This window comes from Saccostrea echinata, unplaced genomic scaffold, assembly GCF_033153115.1.
Source record: "Saccostrea echinata isolate AGI-Se365-2 ecotype Australia unplaced genomic scaffold, CSIRO_AGI_Sech_v1 ptg000025l, whole genome shotgun sequence".
Taxonomy (NCBI): domain Eukaryota; kingdom Metazoa; phylum Mollusca; class Bivalvia; order Ostreida; family Ostreidae; genus Saccostrea; species Saccostrea echinata.
In genome coordinates this window covers 7,373,767-7,395,295 of record NW_026889774.1, presented here as the reverse complement: position 1 = coordinate 7,395,295, position 21,529 = coordinate 7,373,767, and the positions used below count along the sequence as shown (strand labels likewise).

Genomic DNA, 21,529 nt, shown 5'->3' with positions numbered 1-21,529 from the left:
CCATGTTTCCGGGCTCATTACTCTGTCCATAATGACAGATTGAAAAAGAGAGAAATCTCGTGTTTGACTGATGAGTGTAAATTTTAAGAGTGATGCAGATAAGCACCAGGAAGGATAAACAGAATATATTCTGATAACAGTACTTAAAGCTAAGTTCTCATCAAAGAACAGTTACTTTTGCTGATTTTATTTTTATTGAAAGACTGATATGGATATATGCGAAACATCCCGAGGAAAATTGGAATGTCGAATGAAGATCTTTAATTGCAAGCTAATTAATTTTGCTTTTAAATAAAAATATAACTGTCCTACAATACATTGCATTGTAATGCTTGATGTGTTGTCTAATTAAAACATACTTGATCAATTTTTATAATTAGGCAAAACAGTGGAGAAAAAAAATTTCCTGTTTGACTGATGAGTGAATATTTTGAGCCTCAAACAAAGCGCCGATGACTGTAGAACAATCAAAGACGCTTTTCAATACTGCATAGCAGTACTTGTTTAGTGAGATACGCTCACACTAAGTCCTTTACACGCGACATTACCCGTAACCGTTATTTACTCTGACTTTAACACATGGTCATTTGTGAATATCTCTCTAACGTCTTATATATAGTATACAAGCCTGTTACTCGTTGGCATTGCTTAAACATTTACATAATATAAAAGAGAAATCAATGATCGTTTTATCTACGTTGTTCAAAGGGACATAATTTGAGTTATCGAACTTTGAAACAAAACTTATATTATGCAAATTTCCAAATAAACATTCAATCACAAGGACAAATTGTATATAAAAGCTGTCTTTGAAGGGTGGATGGTGGGGAATGTTTCTAATACATTGACAAGTAAAATAATTGTGCTTGTATAATAATTGTGCTTGTATAAAAACAAGTAGAATTGTACCATACTGCACTCTGCTGCAATACAATGGAATACATTGTGATGCCTGCCATATTGTCCAATCAAAATTAACTTCGTCTATTTTTTTTCATTGAATTTAAAAACTGATTGAATACACACACGTTTTTTTTTTCATTTTATGCTTTGTAAGAATAAGGTTTCAAAAACAGACTAGAGAGCACTTCTTTTATTCTCATATTCTTAAATATTTGTTTTCTATGATATGAATCAAAATTAACAATCAGTAATTAAGTCGAAGGACTTTTGCAAAGTTACGTGTTACTGGGGTTTCTTTATCAAATGACTAGTTTGAGTATGCGTAAAAGATCCAAAAGAAATGAACACTCCTTTTTGACTGATGAGTGGATGTTTTTGTTTGCAAGAGAATTTATACTGTTTACCATAATAAGAATTTAACTGCATTTTACTGCACTGCACCACAACGCAGTGTCATTCAATAAAATGAAGTCCATTTTTGTTTTACGTTATGGTATTGAAAAATAAGGTGTAAATTAACATATTTTCTAATATACATGTATTTTTATTTTTTAAAAAGTTTTTGAAAAACAGACTGGATGGAATATTTTCATTCACATTTTCTTATATGATTGTTCTTTTTCATACGAATCTAAATTAACAATGCAGTAATAATGTCGAAGGATATTTCGACAAATTTTTTCATTGTTATTGATTATCTTATGCAACGCCTAGTTTGGGTATATGAAAGATTGAAAAAGAGAGAACTCCCGTGTTTGACTGATGAGTGTAAATTTTAAGAGTGATGCAGATAAGCACCAGGAAGGATAAACAGAATATATTCTGATAACAGTACTTAAAGCTAAGTTCTCATCAAAGAACAGTTACTTTTGCTGATTTTTTTTTATTGAAAGACTGATATGGATATATGCGAAACATCCCGAGGAAAATTGGAATGTAGAATGAAGATCTTTAATTGCAAGCTAATTAATTTTGCTTTTAAATAAAAATATAACTGTCCTACAATACATTGCATTGTAATGCTTGATGTGTTGTCTAATTAAAACATACTTGATCAATTTTTATAATTAGGCAAAACAGTGGAGAAAAAAAAATTTCCTGTTTGACTGATGAGTGAATATTTTGAGCCTCAAACAAAGCGCCGATGACTGTAGAACAATCAAAGACGCTTTTCAATACTGCATAGCAGTACTTGTTTAGTGAGATACGCTCACACTAAGTCCTTTACACGCGACACTACCCGTAACCGTTATTTACTCTGACTTTAACACATGGTCATTTGTGAATATCTCTCTAACGTCTTATATATAGTATACAAGCCTGTTACTCGTTGGCATTGCTTAAACATTTACATAATATAAAAGAGAAATCAATGATCGTTTTATCTACGTTGTTCAAAGGGACATAATTGAGTTATCGAACTTTGAAACAAAACTTACATTATGCAAATTTCCAAATAAACATTCAATCACAAGGACAAATTGTATATAAAAGCTGTCTTTGGAGGGTGGATGGTGGGGAATGTTTCTAATACATTGACAAGTAAAATAATTGTGCTTGTATAAAAACAAGTAGAATTGTACCATACTGCACTCTGCTGCAATACAATGCGATACATTGTGATGCCTGCCAAATTGTCCAATCAAAATTAACTTCGTCTATTTTTTTTTTATTGAATTTAAAAACTGATTGAATACACACACGTTTTTTTTTTTCATTTTATGCTTTGTAAGAATAAGGTTTCAAAAACAGACTAGAGAGCACTTCTTTTATTCTCATATTCTTAAATATTTGTTTTCTATGATATGAATCAAAATTAACAATCAGTTATTAAGTCGAAGGACTTTTGCAAAGTTACGTGTTACTGGGGTTTCTTTATCAAATGTCTAGTTTGAGTATGCGTAAAAGATCCAAAAGAAATGAACACTCCTTTTTGACTGATGAGTGGATGTTTTTGTTTGCAAGAGAGTTTATACTGTTTACCATAATAAGAATTTAACTGCATTTTATTGCACTGCACCACAACGCAGTGTCATTCAATAAAATGAAGTCCATTTTTGTTTTACGTTATGGTATTGAAAAATAAGGTGTAAATTAACATATTTTCCAATATACATGTATTTTTATTTTTTAAAAAGTTTTTGAAAAACAGACTGGATGGAATATTTTCATTCACATTTTCTTATATGATTGTTCTCTTTCATACGAATCTAAATTAACAATGCAGTAATAATGTCGAAGGATTTTTCAACAAATTTTTTCATTGTTATTGATTATTTTATGCAACGCCTAGTTTGGGTAATGGAAAGATTGAAAAAGAGAGAACTCCCGTGTTTGACTGATGAGTGTAAATTTTAAGAGTGATGCAGATAAGCACCAGGAAGGATAAACAGAATATATTCTGATAACAGTACTTAAAGCTAAGTTCTCATCAAAGAACAGTTACTTTTGCTGATTTTTTTTTTTTATTGAAAGACTGATATGGATATATGCGAAACATCCCGAGGCAAATTGGAATGTCGAATGAAGATCTTTAATTGCAAGCTAATTAATTTTGCTTTTAAATAAAAATATAACTGTCCTACAATACATTGCATTGTAATGCTTGATGTGTTGTCTAATTAAAACATACTTGATCAATTTTTATAATTAGGCAAAACAGTGGAGAAAAAAAAATTTCCTGTTTGACTGATGAGTGAATATTTTGAGCCTCAAACAAAGCGCCGATGACTGTAGAACAATCAAAGACGCTTTTCAATACTGCATAGCAGTACTTGTTTAGTGAGATACGCTCACACTAAGTCCTTTACACGCGACATTACCCGTAACCGTTATTTACTCTGACTTTAACACATGGTCATTTGTGAATATCTCTCTAACGTCTTATATATAGTATACAAGCCTGTTACTCGTTAGCATTGCTTAAACATTTACATAATATAAAAGAGAAATCAATGATCGTTTTATCTACGTTGTTCAAAGGGACATAATTTGAGTTATCGAACTTTGAAACAAAACTTACATTATGCAAATTTCCAAATAAACATTCAATCACAAGGACAAATTGTATATAAAAGCTGTCTTTGGAGGGTGGATGGTGGGGAATGTTTCTAATACATTGACAAGTAAAATAATTGTGCTTGTATAAAAACAAGTAGAATTGTACCATACTGCACTCTGCTGCAATACAATGCGATACATTGTGATGCCTGCCAAATTGTCCAATCAAAATTAACTTCGTCATTTTTTTTTCTTAATTGAATTTAAAAACTGATTGAATACACACACGTTTTTTTTTCATTTTATGCTTTGAAAGAAAAAGGTTTCAAAAACAGACTAGAGAGAATTTCTTTTATTCTCATATTCTTAAATATTTGTTTTCTTTGATATGAATCAAAATTAACAATCAGTAATTAAGTTGAAGGACTTTTGCAAAGTTACGTGTTACTGGGTTTTTTTTTTTATTGAATGACTAGTTTGAGTATGCATAAAAGATCCAAAAGAAATGAACACTCCTTTTTGACTGATGAGTGGGTGTTCTTGTTTGCAAGAGAATTTATACTGTTTACCATAATAAGAATCTAACTGCATTTTATTGCACTGCACTACAATGCAATGTCATTCAATAAAATGAAGTCCATTTTTGTTTTACGTTATGGTATTGAAAATAAGGTGTAAATTAACATATTTTCTAATATACATGTATTTTTATTTTTTAAAAAGTTTTTGAAAAACAGACTGGATGGAATATTTTCATTCACATTTTCTTATATGATTGTTCTCTTTCATACGAATCTAAATTAACAATGCAGTAATAATGTCAAAGAATTTTTCAACAAATTTTTTCATTGTTATTGATTATTTTATGCAACGCCTAGTTTGGGTATATGAAAGATTGAAAAAAAGAGAACTCTCGTGTTTGACTGATGAGTGTAAATTTTAAGAGTGATGCAGATAAGCACCAAGAAGGATAAACAGAATATATTCTGATAACAGTACTTAAAGCTAAGTTCTCATCAAAGAACAGATACTTTTGCTGATTTTTTTTTATTGAAAGACTGATATAGATATATGCGAAACATCCTGAGGAAAATATTCCTTACCTACCTAATGACCCATTTTTTTCATCCTGAGTCAGGAGAGGACAAATAATGTTTTAAAGTTGGCTTTATAGCTATGTCTCAACTGCTCAACTATCATCAGATGTCACAGTCAAAGGGAAAATCAAAGAAAATTTAATATGTAAATGGAAAAAGCAAAGTTTTGTAGGTGGATATGGAAGTTATTTCTCCGTAATACGTGATCAAAATTCACGCTCACATTGAACAGCAGCTGTTGCAATGACTCTTCCATTAATTGTAACTTACCTGAAGGATAATAAAGGGATTTTGAAATATAAATCACATTTGCAGTCAAGGCAAGGAGTTAAAACAAGAGGCCCATGGGCCATAACGCTCACCTGAGTAATTGGCCCTGCTGTTCTTCACCTGATTTCCTATGTTGTTATACCATTTGTGGCCCCGCCCTACCCCCTGTGGTCATGATATGAATAATTTAGAATCTACGCTACCCCAGGATGCTTCCACATAAGTTCCAGCTTTTCTGTCCCAGTGGTTCTTGAGAAGTAGATTTTTAAAGATTTTTACTACATATTTCAATGTAAAACTTGGATTTCCTATTGTGGCCCCGCCTTACCCTGGGGGTCATGATATGAACAATTTAGAATCTACACTACCCAAGGATGCTTCCACATATGTTTCAGCTTTTCTGGCCCAGTTGTTCTTGAGAAGATTTTTCCTATATATTTCAATGTAAAACTTGGATTCCCTATTGTGGCCCCACCCTACCCCCAGGGGTCATGATTTGAACAATTTACAATCTACATTACCCCAGGATGCTTCCATATAAGTTTCAGCTTTTCTGGCCCAGTGGTTCTTGAGAAGATTTTTAACGATATTTTCTTCATATTTCAATGTAAAACTTGGATTTCCTATTGTGGCCCCGCCTTACCCTGGGGGTCATGATATGAACAATTTAGAATCTACACTACCCAAGGATGCTTCCACATATGTTTCAGCTTTTCTGGCCCAGTTGTTCTTGAGAAGATTTTTCCTATATATTTCAATGTAAAACTTGGATTCTCTATTGTGGCCCCGCCCTACCCCCGGGGGTCATGATTTGAACAATTTACAATCTACACTACCCCAGGATGCTTCCATATAAGTTTCAGCTTTTCTGGCTCAGTGGTTCTTGAGAAGAAGATTTTTAAAGATATTTTCTAGATATTTCAATGTAAAACTTGGATTCCCTATTGTGGCCCCACCCTACCCCCGGGGGTCATGATTTGAACAATTTAGAATCTACACTACCCCAGGATGCTTTCACATAAGTTTCAGCTTTTCTGGCCCATTGGTTCTTGAGAAGAAGATTTTTAAAGATTTTTCCTATATATTTCAATGTAAAACTTGGATTCCCTATTGTGGCCCCGCCCTAACCCCGGGGGTCATGATTTGAACAATTTACAATCTACACTACCCCAGGATGCTGTTCTTGAAAATGGAATTTTAAAGATGTCTGCCACTCTACCCTGGGGGGGGGGGAGGGAGGTGTCATGATTTGAACAAACTTGAATTACACTACCTGAGGATGCTTCCATATCGATATGACTAATCATGGCTTTATTGTTCCTGAGAAGAAGATTTTTAAAGACATTTCCTGTACAGTATATTCTTTTGTTAAAATTTGATCCCCCATTATGGCCCCACCCTACTACTGGAGGATGCCTTGAACAAACTTGAATCTACAATACTTGGGGGTGCTTCAATATCAGTATGACTAATCATGGCTTTCCTGTTCTTGAAAAGATTTTTTCTATATATTCCTATGTAAAACTTTGATCCTCATTGAGGCCCTACCTTTCCCCCGGGGGTCATGATTTCAACAAACTTGAATCTACACTACCTGAGGATGATTCCATATCAATATGACTAATTGTGGCTTTGTTTTTCTTGAGAAGAAGATTTTTTAAAGAATTTTCCTATATATTCCTATGTAAAACTTGGATCCCCCATTGTGGCCCCACCCTACCCCCGGGGGTCATGATTTTAACAAACTTGAATCTACACTACCTGAGGATGATTCCATATCAATATGACTAATTGTGGCTTTGTTGTTCTTGAGAAGAAGATTTTTAAAGAATTTTCCTATATATTTCTACGTAAAACTTTGACCACTCATTGTGGCCCCACGCTACCCCCGGGGGTCATGATTTGAAAAAATTTGAATCTACATTATGTAATGAAGGCTTCACATAAGTTTCAACTTTTCTGGCCCAATGGTTCTTGAAAAGAAGATTTTTAAAAGATGACACCAAATTTTCCCCAATTCTTAATTATCTCCCCTTGGAAGAGGGTGTGGCCCTTCATTTGAACAAACTTAAACCCCCTTCACCCAAGGATGCTTTGTGGCAAGTTTGGTTGAAATTGGCCCAGTGGAGAAGAAGTCGAAAATGTGAAAAGTTTACAGATGGACAGACGACAGATGGACTACGGACAAAATGTGATCAGAAAAGCTCACTTGAGCTTTCAGCTCAGGTGAGCTAAAAATGTAAGTCAGAACGAGCATGCAAAGCAAGTCTGGTACATGTAAAGTCCATCTCCAGATGCACCATCCATTGAAGTTTGGTAAAGGTAGGGCTTATAGTTACTTAAGAATGGACTTGCTTCAAAAACTTTAACTTATTCACTCATCTGAAAAATGTAGGTCAGATCCAGCATTCGAAGCAAGTCTGGTATTGTCCATCCCTAGATGCATCATCCTTGCAAGTTTGGTCCCGGTAGGGTTATGGTTATAGTTACCTGGAAATGGACCTACTCCAAAAACTTTTAATCTTGTCACTCATCTGGAAAATGTAGGTCAGATCCAGCATCTGAAGCAAGTTTGATAGTGTCCATCCCTAGATGCATCGTCCATGCAAGGTTGGCCCAGGATGGAGTTATAGTTACTTGGAACTGGACTTGCTCCTAACACTAAGTGACAGAGACGTCGAGGCTTAAGTCAATGCCAGGGGTATAGCATTAACTCATCTCGACTTCGTTGAGGTGAGCTAAAAATTAATGTATTATTTCTTTACTTCAATTAAAGATGATCATAAAGTTGATTATCAAATTGCAGACCCCTGGCCTGAACATTGCTGAAAGAGTTTTACTGACTGACTGATAGATGCAGCCAATCCAATTATTGTGCTTTAGTGGTGAACAATAAAAAAATTACTTCTGCTGTGTATTTACAAAAGCGAGTTAATATTTTGTTGAAATTTATTCACAATCTGAGATTCTACTTAAATGCTTAAAATCAAACATGAACTGTGAATATATAACAATGCATCTCATGAAAAACTGGGGGGGGGGGGGGGGGGGTCATTCTTTCTCAGTGAATAGCTTCCAGTGAGCTGCACACAGACAGTGTCTCTGCCATCTTTTTTCCCAAGCTTTCATAATGGATGACTTGGTTACACTTGTAAGCAGTGAAAACCCTCCACATCGGCAGCACTGACGGACATTCTCAGACAGATTCACTCCAAGGTGAATCTGCCTGATGATATCATGATGTTGTTGATTTTCAGTCAATACATCTGATACATACATCAACTTTGACTTCTTCTGACTGTAAAGATATTCTGGAAATTCGCCCCAAACAAAGCTGACAGGAAATGACTGTCCAAAAACTGTATAGCCAGAGCTGTAAAGCCTGAAACTCTGGTTCATAGCAGGCACTAGCAGCTTACTTGGAAGAACACAGCACTCATCAAGCAGAGTTTCATCATATTCTAGCTTTGTGCCATCCTTGCAACATAACCAAGCTTTAGTAAGAACTTTATAGAGGTGAGCTAAGCAGTCCACATTTGATGTGGTGGTGAACACAGGTGCCACACTGGGTGATGTGGTGCTCCAGATCCGAATGATGACCAGAAGTTCTCGCAGTGTCCTCAGAAGGGAGCTGTCGCTCAGTAGAGAGGAGCCGGGAAACGTAGGGTAGGACTGGTACAGAGGAATGGAGGCTAGCAGATGTAGACAGAAATCAGCAATCCACTGGATCAGAGGTTTTAACGACTGCATCATCACTACTGAAACAGACAAGGAAACAAATGAAAATTATATATGTGTATCCATAGAAGAAACTTGTCCCTTGTCGGAAACATACTACTGAATTGAACCCATGCATATAGCACACAAAATCATGTCTTTATCATGAAAAAGATTTTCATTCTTCTATACAAAATAGAAAAAGTTTTTGAAGGAGAATTACTGAATATTGCATAGATCTTATATGATCATGATAACGTCTGAGTCCAAATCTTACCATCTCCAGCTTTATCTCTTCGTTTTGTGTCCACCTGAAACTCGTCCTTGTCAAGGCCATACAGAACTTTGTCAAGGTCACCATCAGTAGATTTTACACAGAGAGCACTCAGCTTCTCTCCTGGACTCTAAAAAATCAGAGGTTACTGAAAAAATGCCAAAGAATAGAGCACTCAGAGTTTACTGAAAATTTCATATTATATAACACTCAGCTCTCTCCAGGACTCCAGAGATTAAAGTAACTGAAATTGTCATAAGATTTTTAAAACAGATATAAATAGAACAAGAGGCCCATGGGCCACATCGCTCACCTGAGCACATTGGCATGGCAAAAGCACAAATCAGTTTAGTATTGAAAAGATTAGGGGTGGGGGGGGGGGGGGGTTGAATTTTAAACTACCTGATGATGCTTCCATGTCAATACAAGAAATGGCTTTGTTGTACTTGAGAAGATTTTAAAAAAATTTCCCATACATTCCTTTGTAAAAATTTGATCCCCCATAGTGGCTCCTCCCTATCCCAGGGGTCATCATTTGAACAAACTTGAATCTACACAACCTGAGGATGCTTCCATATCAATATGACCAAACACAGCTTTTCTGTTCTTGAGAAGACATTTTTTTTTATATGTTCTTATGTAAAACTTTCAATCCCTCTATTGGGCCCCACCCTACCCTCGGGGGTCATCATTTGAACAAAATTGAATTTACACTACCTGAGGATGCTTCCATATCAAAATGACTAAACATGTTTTTCAGTTCTTGAGAAGAAGATATTTTCCTATATGTTCCTATGTAAAATTTTTGATCCCCCAGTATGGCCCATCCCTATCCCCTGGGGTCATCATATTAACAAACTTGAATCTACACTACCTGAGGATGCTTCCATATCAAAATGACTAATCATGGCTTTGCAGTTCTTCATCAGAAGACATCTTCCTATATATTTCTATTTCAGAGTTTTATCCTCCATTGTGGTCCCCCCTACCCCAGGGGGTCATGATTTGAACAAACTTGAATCTACACTACCTGAGGATACTTCCACATAAATATGATCAATCAGGGCTTTGCTGTTCCTGAGAAGAAGATTTTTAAAGATTTTACCTATATATTTCTATGTAAAACTTTGATCCTCCATTGTGGCCCCGCCCTACCCCCGGGGGTCATGATTTGAACAAATTTGAATCTACACTACCTGAGGATGCTTCCATATAAATATGACCAATTAGGGCTTTGTGGTTCTTGAGAAGAAGATTTTTAAAGATTTTTTCCTATATATTTCTATGTAAAACTTTGATCCTCCATTGTGGCCCCGCCCTACCCCCAGGGGTCATGATTTGAAGAAACTTGAATCTACACTACCTGAGGATGCTTCCATATAAATATGACTCATCATGGCTTTGCTGTTATTGAGAAGAAGATTTTTAAAGATTTTTCCTATATATTTCTATGTAAAACTTTGATCCTCTATTGTGGTCCCGCCCTACCCCCGGGGGTCATGATTTGAGCAAACTTGAATCTACACTACCTGAGGATGCTCCCATATAAATATGACTCATCATGGCTTTGCTGTTATTGAGAAGAAGATTTTTAAAGGTTTTTCCTATATATTTCTATGTAAAACTTTGATCCTCCACTGTGACCCCGCCCTACCCCCGGGGGTCATGATTTGAACAAACTTGAATCTACACTACCTGAGGATGCTTCCACATGAGTTTCATCTTCCCTGGCTTTGTGGTTCTTGAGAAGAAGATTTTTAAAAGATGCTATTAATTTTTCACTAATTCTTTTTTATCTCCCCTTGAAAGAGGGTGTGGCCCTTCATTTGAACAAACTTGAATCCCCTTCACCCAAGGATACTTTGTGGCAAGTTTGGTTGAAATTGGCCCAGTGGTTCTTGAGAAGAAGTCGAAAATGTGAAAAGTTTACAGACAGACGGACGGACAGACAGACAGACGGACAGACGGACTACAGACAAAATGTGATCAGAAAAGCTCACTTGAGCCTTCAGCTCAGGTGAGCTAAAAAAGGGTAAAGATCATAAGATATTTTTTCTAAACCATGTATACATGTTTCTGTGTAAGAATTTTTTTTTCATGTATGAGTGAATTATCCACATATTCCTCCTAAAAATGATATACAATGTAGCCCAAAAATTGGAAAATGTGTGGTTGTAATCTTTTTCTAAGAATAAAGACTCACAGGACCAACTAAGATTTATCTGTTTGAAAGACTTTTAAATGTAGTTGGGAAAATGAGCTTAATACTAAAACAGCATGGTCAAGCAGAGCATCCTCTCACAAGAACAAATATTGTTTGATTATAATTATTAATCTTTATTACTGTTAAATTTATGAGTTTTCATCCCATAATACAGAAAAAACTTGCTTAACATGTACACAAAAAAAAACGGTGATTAATTCATTATAAAACTACATGTAGCTCCATAACTTTCCATTTCCACTGAAGATCTAATAATTGATTACATAATATTTCCATTTCTATTTCTTTTCTTTGAAAGTTAGTTCAGTTGATTTCTTGATCATCTACCAGAATGTAAATTTCACCAAGTGAAAGGTCAGGAGCTAAGAAGGCCTAATATGCATGTAATTCTCGTGCGGCTCTCTTTGTGTCTGACGCTGAGGAGGCCTAATATGCGTGTAAATCTCATGCGGCTGTCTTGTGTTTGACGTCAGTGGGTGGGGACTATTGAAATTGACATGGGAGGCTTCGTGTAATTTAAATCTATTAGTCTACATTTTTAAAATCTAAATTTACAATTTTATTTCACAATAAAATGGAAATATAAGGAATCACTGTCTAGCTAGTAGAATATGCCAGGGCTTTGCCCGTTATGCAAATTATCCCACGTTTCCAACTATCGTTGATGCCCTGGCATATTCTACTAACTAGACAGTGATTCATTAATTAATTAACACAGATAAAGCCAAATCATTACGATGCCCACTATGAATTCATCACAAACAAGAATCTTGTGCTAGATTCCACTATGTTTTACACATTATGTACAAGAGCCATGCATGAACATGCAAACACATGTGAATTATAAACCCACCTTATCCTGTGAAGTAATAACCTTTGGTCTCAGAAGGCCCCTGAACAAAGCATTGATGGCCTGTAAAACTAGCCTGGTATGACAGTCTGAGGCTTTCTCCCGACTGGAAAAATTTGTACTGTACAGAGCTACTTTGAGGGCCTGGAGTCGCATGGCAACAGCCTCCTGCATTGCAGAAGACTGTTTAAAAAAATTGTCAATCAGCTTCTGGCAAATTGCTTCAATATTTCCTGGAATGTAATGATTCATATAAACTTTCTATTTACAATAACATTAACAAGAGGCCCAAGGGCCACATTGCTCACCTGAGCATTGTGGCTAGGAAAAAAGGAAAAATCAGTTTAGTATTGAAAAGCTTAAATGCATAAGTGATCCCAACATACCCCTAAAAAGGGAGTGGGGGTCATGATTTGAACAAACTTGAATCTACACTATCTGAGGATGCTTCCGTATAAATATGACAAACCGTGGCTTTGCTGTTCTTGAGATTTTTAAAGATTTTTCCTATATATTGGACAATTGAACAAATTTGAATCTACACTACCTGACAATAATTCCACATGAGTTTCATCTTTCCTGGCCCACTGGTTCTTGAGAAGAAGATTTTTCAATAATGCCATTAATTTTTTGCTATTTCATAATTATCTCCCCTTGGAGGAGGGCGTGGCCCTTCATTTGAACAAACTTGAAACCCCTTCACCCAAGGATACTTTGTGCCAAGTTTGATTGAAATTGGCCCAGTAGTTCTGGAGAAGAAGATGAAAATGTGAAAAGTTTACGAAAACAACAACGCAGAGGACTCCGATGACGACGACAGACAATGGACAAATTTTGATCAGAAAAGCTCACTTGAGCCTTCGGCTCAGGTGAGCTAAAAACACAAGAAAATACTACAGAAACTTTTTGTGTACAGCATGATTTTAAAATGAAACATGTAAATATCTGCTGGTATACTTAATTATTTTGTATTAAGAAATTAAAAACTTATAATGAAATGTAGATTCAAGTCATCATTATAATATCTATATTTACAGTTTAGTCATAAAGTTTTTTTAAGTATGAGTGCAGTACTACAATGATAAATTTTAACTTACCTGGCTTGACTGCCAGCAGAATTCCCCACCAGTCATTACCAGTGACTAAAGCGTACTCAAATAATAGGCAGACTAAGAGAGCAGACAAAGAAATAGCACCATCTTTAACATTGTAAACTTTAAGAACTGACACTTTCCCATCATGCACTGCAACAAGGCCACACCCACAAAATGTCTGTACAAGGTTGGTAATATTGACCGATTTTTTGGACTTCTTTGCTGGAGAACTGCTGACTGCATGCATACGTAATACATCAGTTGATGTGTGCAGAACTTGGTGATTATGTCGATGAATAAGTTTGATGGACCCATCTTTATAAGCTGCTGCTATGTATGGTGAAAAGCCTGTCTCCATTACATGTTTGACAGGGAGATTTGATGTTGCTATGCAGGACAGGTATGATGTGTGCTGAATAGTCGAATGATGCATCCATTTGTGAATTTTGAATCCATTATCAATCCCTTGGCCAGACTGGCAAAGCTGGTGAAGAGTTGTATGTTGTTCTACAAGTTGCCAAATCTCCATAGAACTATAACCATGGCAACCACAACTAACAATAAGTGTGTCACATGACTCAGGGTTCATAAAGGTTAAATTGATTACAGTCATCTGCTGACTGTCATTGGTAGAATATTCCATGCGACTCTTCATATGCAAACTGGAGGTAGGTTTGCTCGTGATTTGGATGCCTTCTGTGGTCAGTTGTATGGTCACATGGAAGCACTGGACCAGTGAGGAGAGCTGACCATCACTGGTGGCAATGACGATACCCCCCATGTTGGAGTAAGCTATGGCGGCTAGACTGAGTCGTTGTGGGGTGAGAGACAGGGATTTGTGAGAGGATGTGATGAAAGGTTCTTGTCTGTTTATCACACAGCAATCCACCTGAAATATACATATTTTGTTATATTTGAAACTGATGAGTGTGATTATGTAAAGATTCTTGCGAGACAAAATAAAATGCAATTTATGAACACAATCAAATTGTGCAATTGTAAAGCTTTGTAGATAAGAACACTGGAAAACAAAATAGTCATCCATTTTTGAACTACCTTTCATATTCATTTGTGAGGAAGAAAAAATTCTGTATCAAAGATTTGTGATTATTAGCTTTACATGTTAATTGAAATGGACACAGTGCAGTTGATTTAATGCACTGAATTCTCATTGTAAACAGGGATGGACACAATTACTTGAAAATGTAATTGATTAATAATCGATTACTTAGAGAAATTTTGTGTAATCGATTATTATTAAATCGATTACAATCATTTTTGTCCTGTAATCGATTGTAATTAGGGAAATATAATTACTTCCAAGCATTTTTTTCCTCAAATATCAAAGCAGAAAAATATTTAAATGGAATGATATCCACTGAAGTTTGAATGTACTCATTGTGTACAGTTTCAGTGCATAAGGTTTTTACTGGTTTAATTTCTTACTTTTGACCTAAAATGATGACAATTAAAATACAGTTATGCTTTAATGAGGGATTCTCTACCATGAAGAGTGGAGACATGGTTCCTACAATGAAATGCTACAAGGAATTCATTATTCCTTTCGACTTTGGATCTGAACATCCATATTCATAGACTTTTGTTGCAGAAATTATTTTAATTTTTTGTTGTTCTTTAAAAGTATTTGGGCTGCTGCATATTGTCAGTACACATAATACATTCCTCTACTTACCAAGTAAAACTAATTGCAGCAATTACTTTCTGTGCTGAAACAAGTGTTCTGAGAGTTATTAATTGTTCTAATAATATTGTTTAATCTTCATTGGAGCTATCAATTATAAGAGTTGAACACTATCTAGTTCACAGTTCACACCTCATTATCTGCAGTCAGGGATGTCCCAATCAATTAGCCAAGATAAACATACACTTATACCCCTCTTTATATAGACATAACTTCTCAGTGACTGACACAGTTATGAATGAAAACATGAAAATGATTTGCAAATTTTGAAGTAAGTAAAAATTAACTTTGAAGTTGCTTGAACATTACCAGAAATGAATGAAGTATAATTTCCATTTTATTTTTCCAAGTAGTTTATTTACCACATAATAAAAGTTATGAACTGGTGGTTTGTACTTGATATTTACATGCGACTATAACTGGAAACAATTCTCCAAAATAACAATCATATATGTATAAAGTAATTGAAAGTAATCGAAAAAGTAATTATAATTACTCTGAAAATTTTACCTGGCCCCAAGACCATAAACTGAGAACAGACTTAAGTCAAAATTTCAAATCAATATAACTTTTGAAATAATTTTGATAATGGAACAAAATTTTCATCATATGTTTACATTGAAATATTATACAAACCAGCAATTTTTTAAGTATGCATGTTGAATAAAACTCAAGATATTCAAAATCATAATTTTGACTTAAGTATGTTCTCAGTTTATGGTCTCGGGGCCTGCAATCGATTAAATTACAAGTAATCGAAAATATCTCAGATTACAGATTACTGTTGATTACTTGAAAATAAGTAATCATTACAATCGATTATGATTACTTGATTACGATTACCCCATGCCTGATTGTAAAAACCATTAATAAAATACTCATCCCAATTCTCAATAAATTTCATGAAAAAGAAAATTGGTTATGATAATCTACGAAAAATATGATGATGGTATTTTTTCCAATATGTTTTTTGGTTCATTGACCCTCTGACAAGAGAGATAACTTGTTCGACTATTGTTCCTTTGTAAAATTGTCAGATTGAACTGCCAATTTTTGCACCACAATATATGCTGAAGTTGTGTGTATTTAATTACAAATGAGATTTCTTTTTGAAAATCATATGTGCAAATGAAGCAAAATTTTATATGAACAGAGGGTTGATGAACATTAAATTATGAAATGCAGATTTGCTTTGTTTCAAAAAATACTGTAAACCAACTTTTATTCGCGAGCGAGAAATATTTGTGATTTTTGCGATCTTCTTTTACTCGCGACTATTTATCATCGCGAACCAATTATTCACCTTTGTATTTATGTAGAAAGCTGCCTCAGTAGCAAAAATTATGTAGTCGCAGATGTATTCTTAACTTAAGAATCGTGAATAAAAAATGTCGTGAATATTAGTTGGTTTACAGTACACTTGTTAAAATCATAAACAAGGGAATTACAAAGATATTTTGATATCAAGTTAATCTTAAAAATAATCTTTTTTAGAAGTATGGTGCCAGAGCCAAATGTTATTAATTTATGCATTGTAAAGCTAAAAAGCAAAAACAAACATTTAGGATTTCCCAGTAAACGTTGTCTACAATCTGACATCGATAATTTATTTACATTATTTATTGGTCCATATGCACTAATTAACCATAGATTTTACTGGTCTGAATTAAAAAAGTTTTAGTCTGTGACTATTGAACTTAGGTTAGTGTCAAATCTTGCCCATATGTCTATATTAAAGACATACCAGTCCACTGGCTGTAACCACTATCCATCCATCTACAGGTTTTCCTCCAAACTGTGACACGGATGGCTGATACCGTTCTCTGATGAACTTGTCATCATAAGTGGCAGCATCTTTCTTTTCTGGGCTGAATAAAACCTGGAAAAAATTAAAGACTTATATTTATAGCATTTTTGAAATCCAGGATTCTGAATATCACGACAGTGACTGTCATGTTTACCACTTTTGTTAGGATACTAAACTAACAAGTACCAATTATATTAAGATATCAGTAAGAATCACAATGTAAGGCTAAAGCATTTCCTTCAAATCTGTATATCCATGCACTTCTATTAATTGTTATAAAATAATCTGTTTTAAAACACTGAAATACCCACCTGAACACCAGTGTGGAACCAAGCAACAGCCAAAATATCTTCTCCTGGAAGTGAGGATGATCCCATACACTCCCATTTATTCACAAGAAAGTCCTTCAAGTAAACATAATTTAAACGTTAAGTAATACATCTGCCAAAAAGTCCTGCTCAAGTAAATGTAATTTTTTGTTTTTGAATCTGAGGTCATCCATATAAATATCAACATTTGCTTTATTTCTTCTATTGAACTACAGCAGTGTTAATTTCTATACTTTGCCCGTTTGGCCTACTTAAACCAGATCAAGAACGAAACTGAAGCAAAATCAGAGCTATATACAGTACATGTGTATTTTTAAAATACACATATATAAATCTTTCATTTTCTTTTTTGTAGAGCGCTTGATCCAAGATCGGAAGGTCATGTGTTCCAAACACAGCAGCCACTAACCTAAGTCCATAAAAAATAGGTAGCAACTGTTCCTTCGCTAAGCGCTTGGCACTTTGAAGGGAAAGTTGCAGGTCCTTTGGATGAGACCTTAAAAAAAATGAGGCCCCGTGTCAGGGTAGGCATTAGCACAATAAAAAACCCTCACTGCTCAATGGCCCTGAATGCCAAGTAAAGGTCTAAATTTGAAGCCCTTCACCAGTATTATGGTGACGTCTCTATATGAGTGAAAAATTCTTGAATGAGACATAAAACATACAATCAATCAATTAATCTTTTTTTTGATAGATTTAAAATATTGTGACACATTATTTACCATATCCTATTGTACAATATACCTGCATTTGCCACACTTGACATAAACCAGAGGAATCTGTGATTAATAACCTGGTTCCAGTTTTGTCCCACTGTAGATTGGTAACCATAGCCGGACAAGTTGTAACAGTGAACCATTCCCATGGTTTATCCAGATCAAACACACCAATCTCATAAGTCATGCTAGTTTCATGTCCCCTGGAATAATATGAAGTTAAGCATCATGATCATGTTGTGCATTAGTTATATAATGATATCTACACAGCCGGTGTGACTGGTCAACAGGGGATGCTTACTCCTCCAAGGCAACTGTGGCCATTTTCACATAAGATTTTAACTTAAGAATCTCTTACGAAAAATCTCGAGTGCTTTTCACAAAAACATTAATTTTGTAGCAGGTTGAACTTAAGATTTTTACTTATGACAGACTTCTTTCCTAGCAACAATCTCAATATGCTTTATAATCCTTAAAAAAAAGGATAAGATTAAAAATGAAGTAAAGTTTTCAACACTTGTTAGTGAAACAAATATTATGCTTAAAAAGTCCAGCGTAATTGGAAGTTTGAAATCTGATGTCATAATGACAAGTCTGACATAAAAGTAGGTCATACGAAGATCTTAAGAGAGAAATTGCCATTGTAAATATTTTGAGTATATTTCATTTTAACTGGGTAATTAAGTTTTTGACAATAATTGTAAAATAATATGAAATGCTATTATCATGATTATATGATGCATAAAAAGTTCTGTTAAATATCTATTTGGGTTTTATCTGTTATACTTTAAAATCAAAATTGACTATAAGATACTACCAGATGGTTAGAGTTCTTGTAAAGTTATGACAAAGTCACATAAGTATCTCATAACAATTTTTGTGAAATGGAATAAAATAGTAAGATTTCTCTACAATGAAAATTAATGGTAAGATTTTTTTGTGAAAAGGGCTACTGATCCCATCTCTGGAATTTCAAGGGGTCCATGTTTTGTGCCCTGTTCACAGATCTGTATTGTTGGTAGATTGTTTGAGATTGATTATTATTATTATGTTTATTAATATTATTATGTTTCACTCTTATTATGTATCACTGTTATCTTCACCATTATTGTAGATTAAAAGATGACAGAAGTAGAGTAAAATTGAATTGGCATCTACATGTACATAATGATCGATCAAATTTTTGTGAAAGATTTAATTTAAATTAGGTTCTTATTTCACAGATCAACTTATTGATGACATGCAGAATTTTAAAACTGGAGAGATTGAAGTGTTTTATGTTCCTTAAATTTTGTCTTTTATCTCTTTACTTTGAAAAGACTACGAGATGAACTTTGGATTAAATTAAGCCAACCTTTTCTTTTTATGTGAAGCTGTTTTCTGTCTGCTGACTGCCAGCACGTTTTGGCTTGATAATGAGGTGCAACACTTCTCCTCTGAAATCCAGTCTTTGACATTGCTGTGCGACTCATCACTACAGGTATACACTACTTCCATCGCAAAATACAGAAGTTTTTGGTCTCCTATTTCATAACGGTTTGCCAAATCTTGGCAAACTAACTACTAAGCCGCAAATTCTGAAATTGTATTTTTTTTTTCTTTCTGAGCTTCAAAGTCAAACTACTTCTTTGAATTTCAATACGAAACTTATGTCTTAAAAACGTTTTTATGATTAGCAGGAATTCAAGTAGTTGTACTTAAAATTAGTCAATCAAGCTTGAGATCGTACATGAAAGAATTCGAACGCTGGAATTTTTGTTTTCTATTCTCAATCTAGAAAGCTTATATATTTCATATGTACATCACTTGCGAATAGACCTTTCCAAATGTACCATGATTTTTGGCCCTTGACCTTGAAGTTTGACCTACTTTAAAAAAATTTAATATTGGTCATAACTTTTGAATGGAAAAAAGACGGGTCTTTTACATTTTACATGTACATTACCAGTGACAAAACCTTTTCAAATATACTATGATTTTTGAACCTGTGACCTGGACCTTGAAGTTTGAGATACTTTTCAAAAAATTTAAATATAACTTTTACGTTTGTCATAACTTTTGATTGAGAAGAGATAGGGATTCCATATTTCACATGTACATTACAGTAACTGTATCTGTGACAAGACCTTTCCAAATGTAACATGAATTTTGACCCCGTAACTTGACCTTGAAGTTTGACCTACTTTTCAACAGTTTTTTAACATAGGTAAAATAAAAACTTTTGAATGAGACAAGATAATTTGACAAGTGCATTACTCATGTCAAGAAATCTCCGAATATGCCATGATATTGACTCTGTGACCTTGACCTTCAAGTTTGACCCAATTTTCAAAACTTTTATCATTGCTGCTAACTTTTGAAAGAGAGAATATAGGGCATACTTATTTAACAAGTGCATTACCTGTAACAAGACCTTTCCAAATGTAATGTGAATTTTATCCCCATTACCCTGACCTTTAAGAGTGACCTAGGTTTCTAAAATTTCAACACTGCTGATTTTTTTAATGAGAGAAGGTATGTCACTTGCATTACCTGTTTCAGAACCTTTCTGAATGTACTCGGTTATCGACCTCGTGACTTCAAATGACATTTAACCTACAGTCTTTTTTTTTCTTTTTCTTTTTTTTTTTTTGTTACATTGCCAAGAACTTTTGAATGAGAGAAGATAGGGCTTTCATATTTTACATGTACATTTACTATGACAACGCCTCTCATTTTTTAATTCATGGCCTGTTTTATAAGTTTGAAGGACACATAAACAGGAGATTATAATATGCCATAAAATCATTGCATCCAAACCACCAAGACCCAAAAGCGGGGGACCACAATTCATTGAATTTGCCTGTTTTAAATTTCTTGTTTGCAATAAAATTGTACATATATTAATTTGCATGAACAATAAAATATATACATTATCTAAATGTATATTAAACAAACATATGAATGTTTGCATCTTAATTTTTTATTTTTCAGTTTTCCGAAGTCTTAACCTTATTTAAATTCAAAGTTATGTCCGTGTATTGTGTGGCGGATAGTTAAAATGAGGTGATGCCTTATATCCAAATTTTTTTTTTCTCACAATATAATTACAGCAGTTGTTTTTATCAGATTTTCTTAACTGAAAAGAAAATATTTCATTACATGTTGCCGATTTCAAGAATTATTTAGTTAAAAAATAATAAATTCACCTGAAATAAAGCTTATGCACTTGTATATATAAATTGTACTTAAAAGAATGTACTTACGCATTTTTATGTTTAGTTCATTGCACTTTACATTCCAACAATGCATGTGTGACGCTCTTGGTTACTCAGCTCAAAGCATGCTTACAAAAGAGCTGATAACAGTATACAAAAAGTATACGCAAAGTATACACAAACAAAATCTGTCCAATGTTTACTGATAGATAAGTCATTTTTAAAGAAATTTCGTATTTCATCATACTCCTAGGCCTGTATCAACGCAATAGACGATACCTATATATATGTTATCGACAATGCACTTGTAGAAGCAGTCACCGCTAGATGGTGTTGTTGAATCTATAAA

The 21,529-nt window shown here is 34.3% G+C and overlaps 1 protein-coding gene across 1 annotated transcript; it reads right to left on the bottom strand.

Moving 5' to 3' along the window:
* Nucleotides 1-8,201: 8,201 nt before the first annotated feature.
* On the bottom strand, nt 8,202-19,537 carry LOC133191925 (mediator of RNA polymerase II transcription subunit 16-like). Its single transcript, XM_061327687.1, has 8 exons — nt 19,338-19,537; nt 18,012-18,186; nt 17,250-17,342; nt 16,876-17,010; nt 13,433-14,318; nt 12,339-12,568; nt 9,265-9,391; nt 8,202-9,028 (listed from the first exon to the last, which is right to left on the bottom strand). Exons 1-8 carry the CDS (start codon nt 19,478-19,480, stop codon nt 8,322-8,324), a joined length of 2,496 nt encoding a protein of 831 aa, XP_061183671.1. The 5' UTR covers nt 19,481-19,537; the 3' UTR covers nt 8,202-8,321.
* Nucleotides 19,538-21,529: the final 1,992 nt, after the last annotated feature.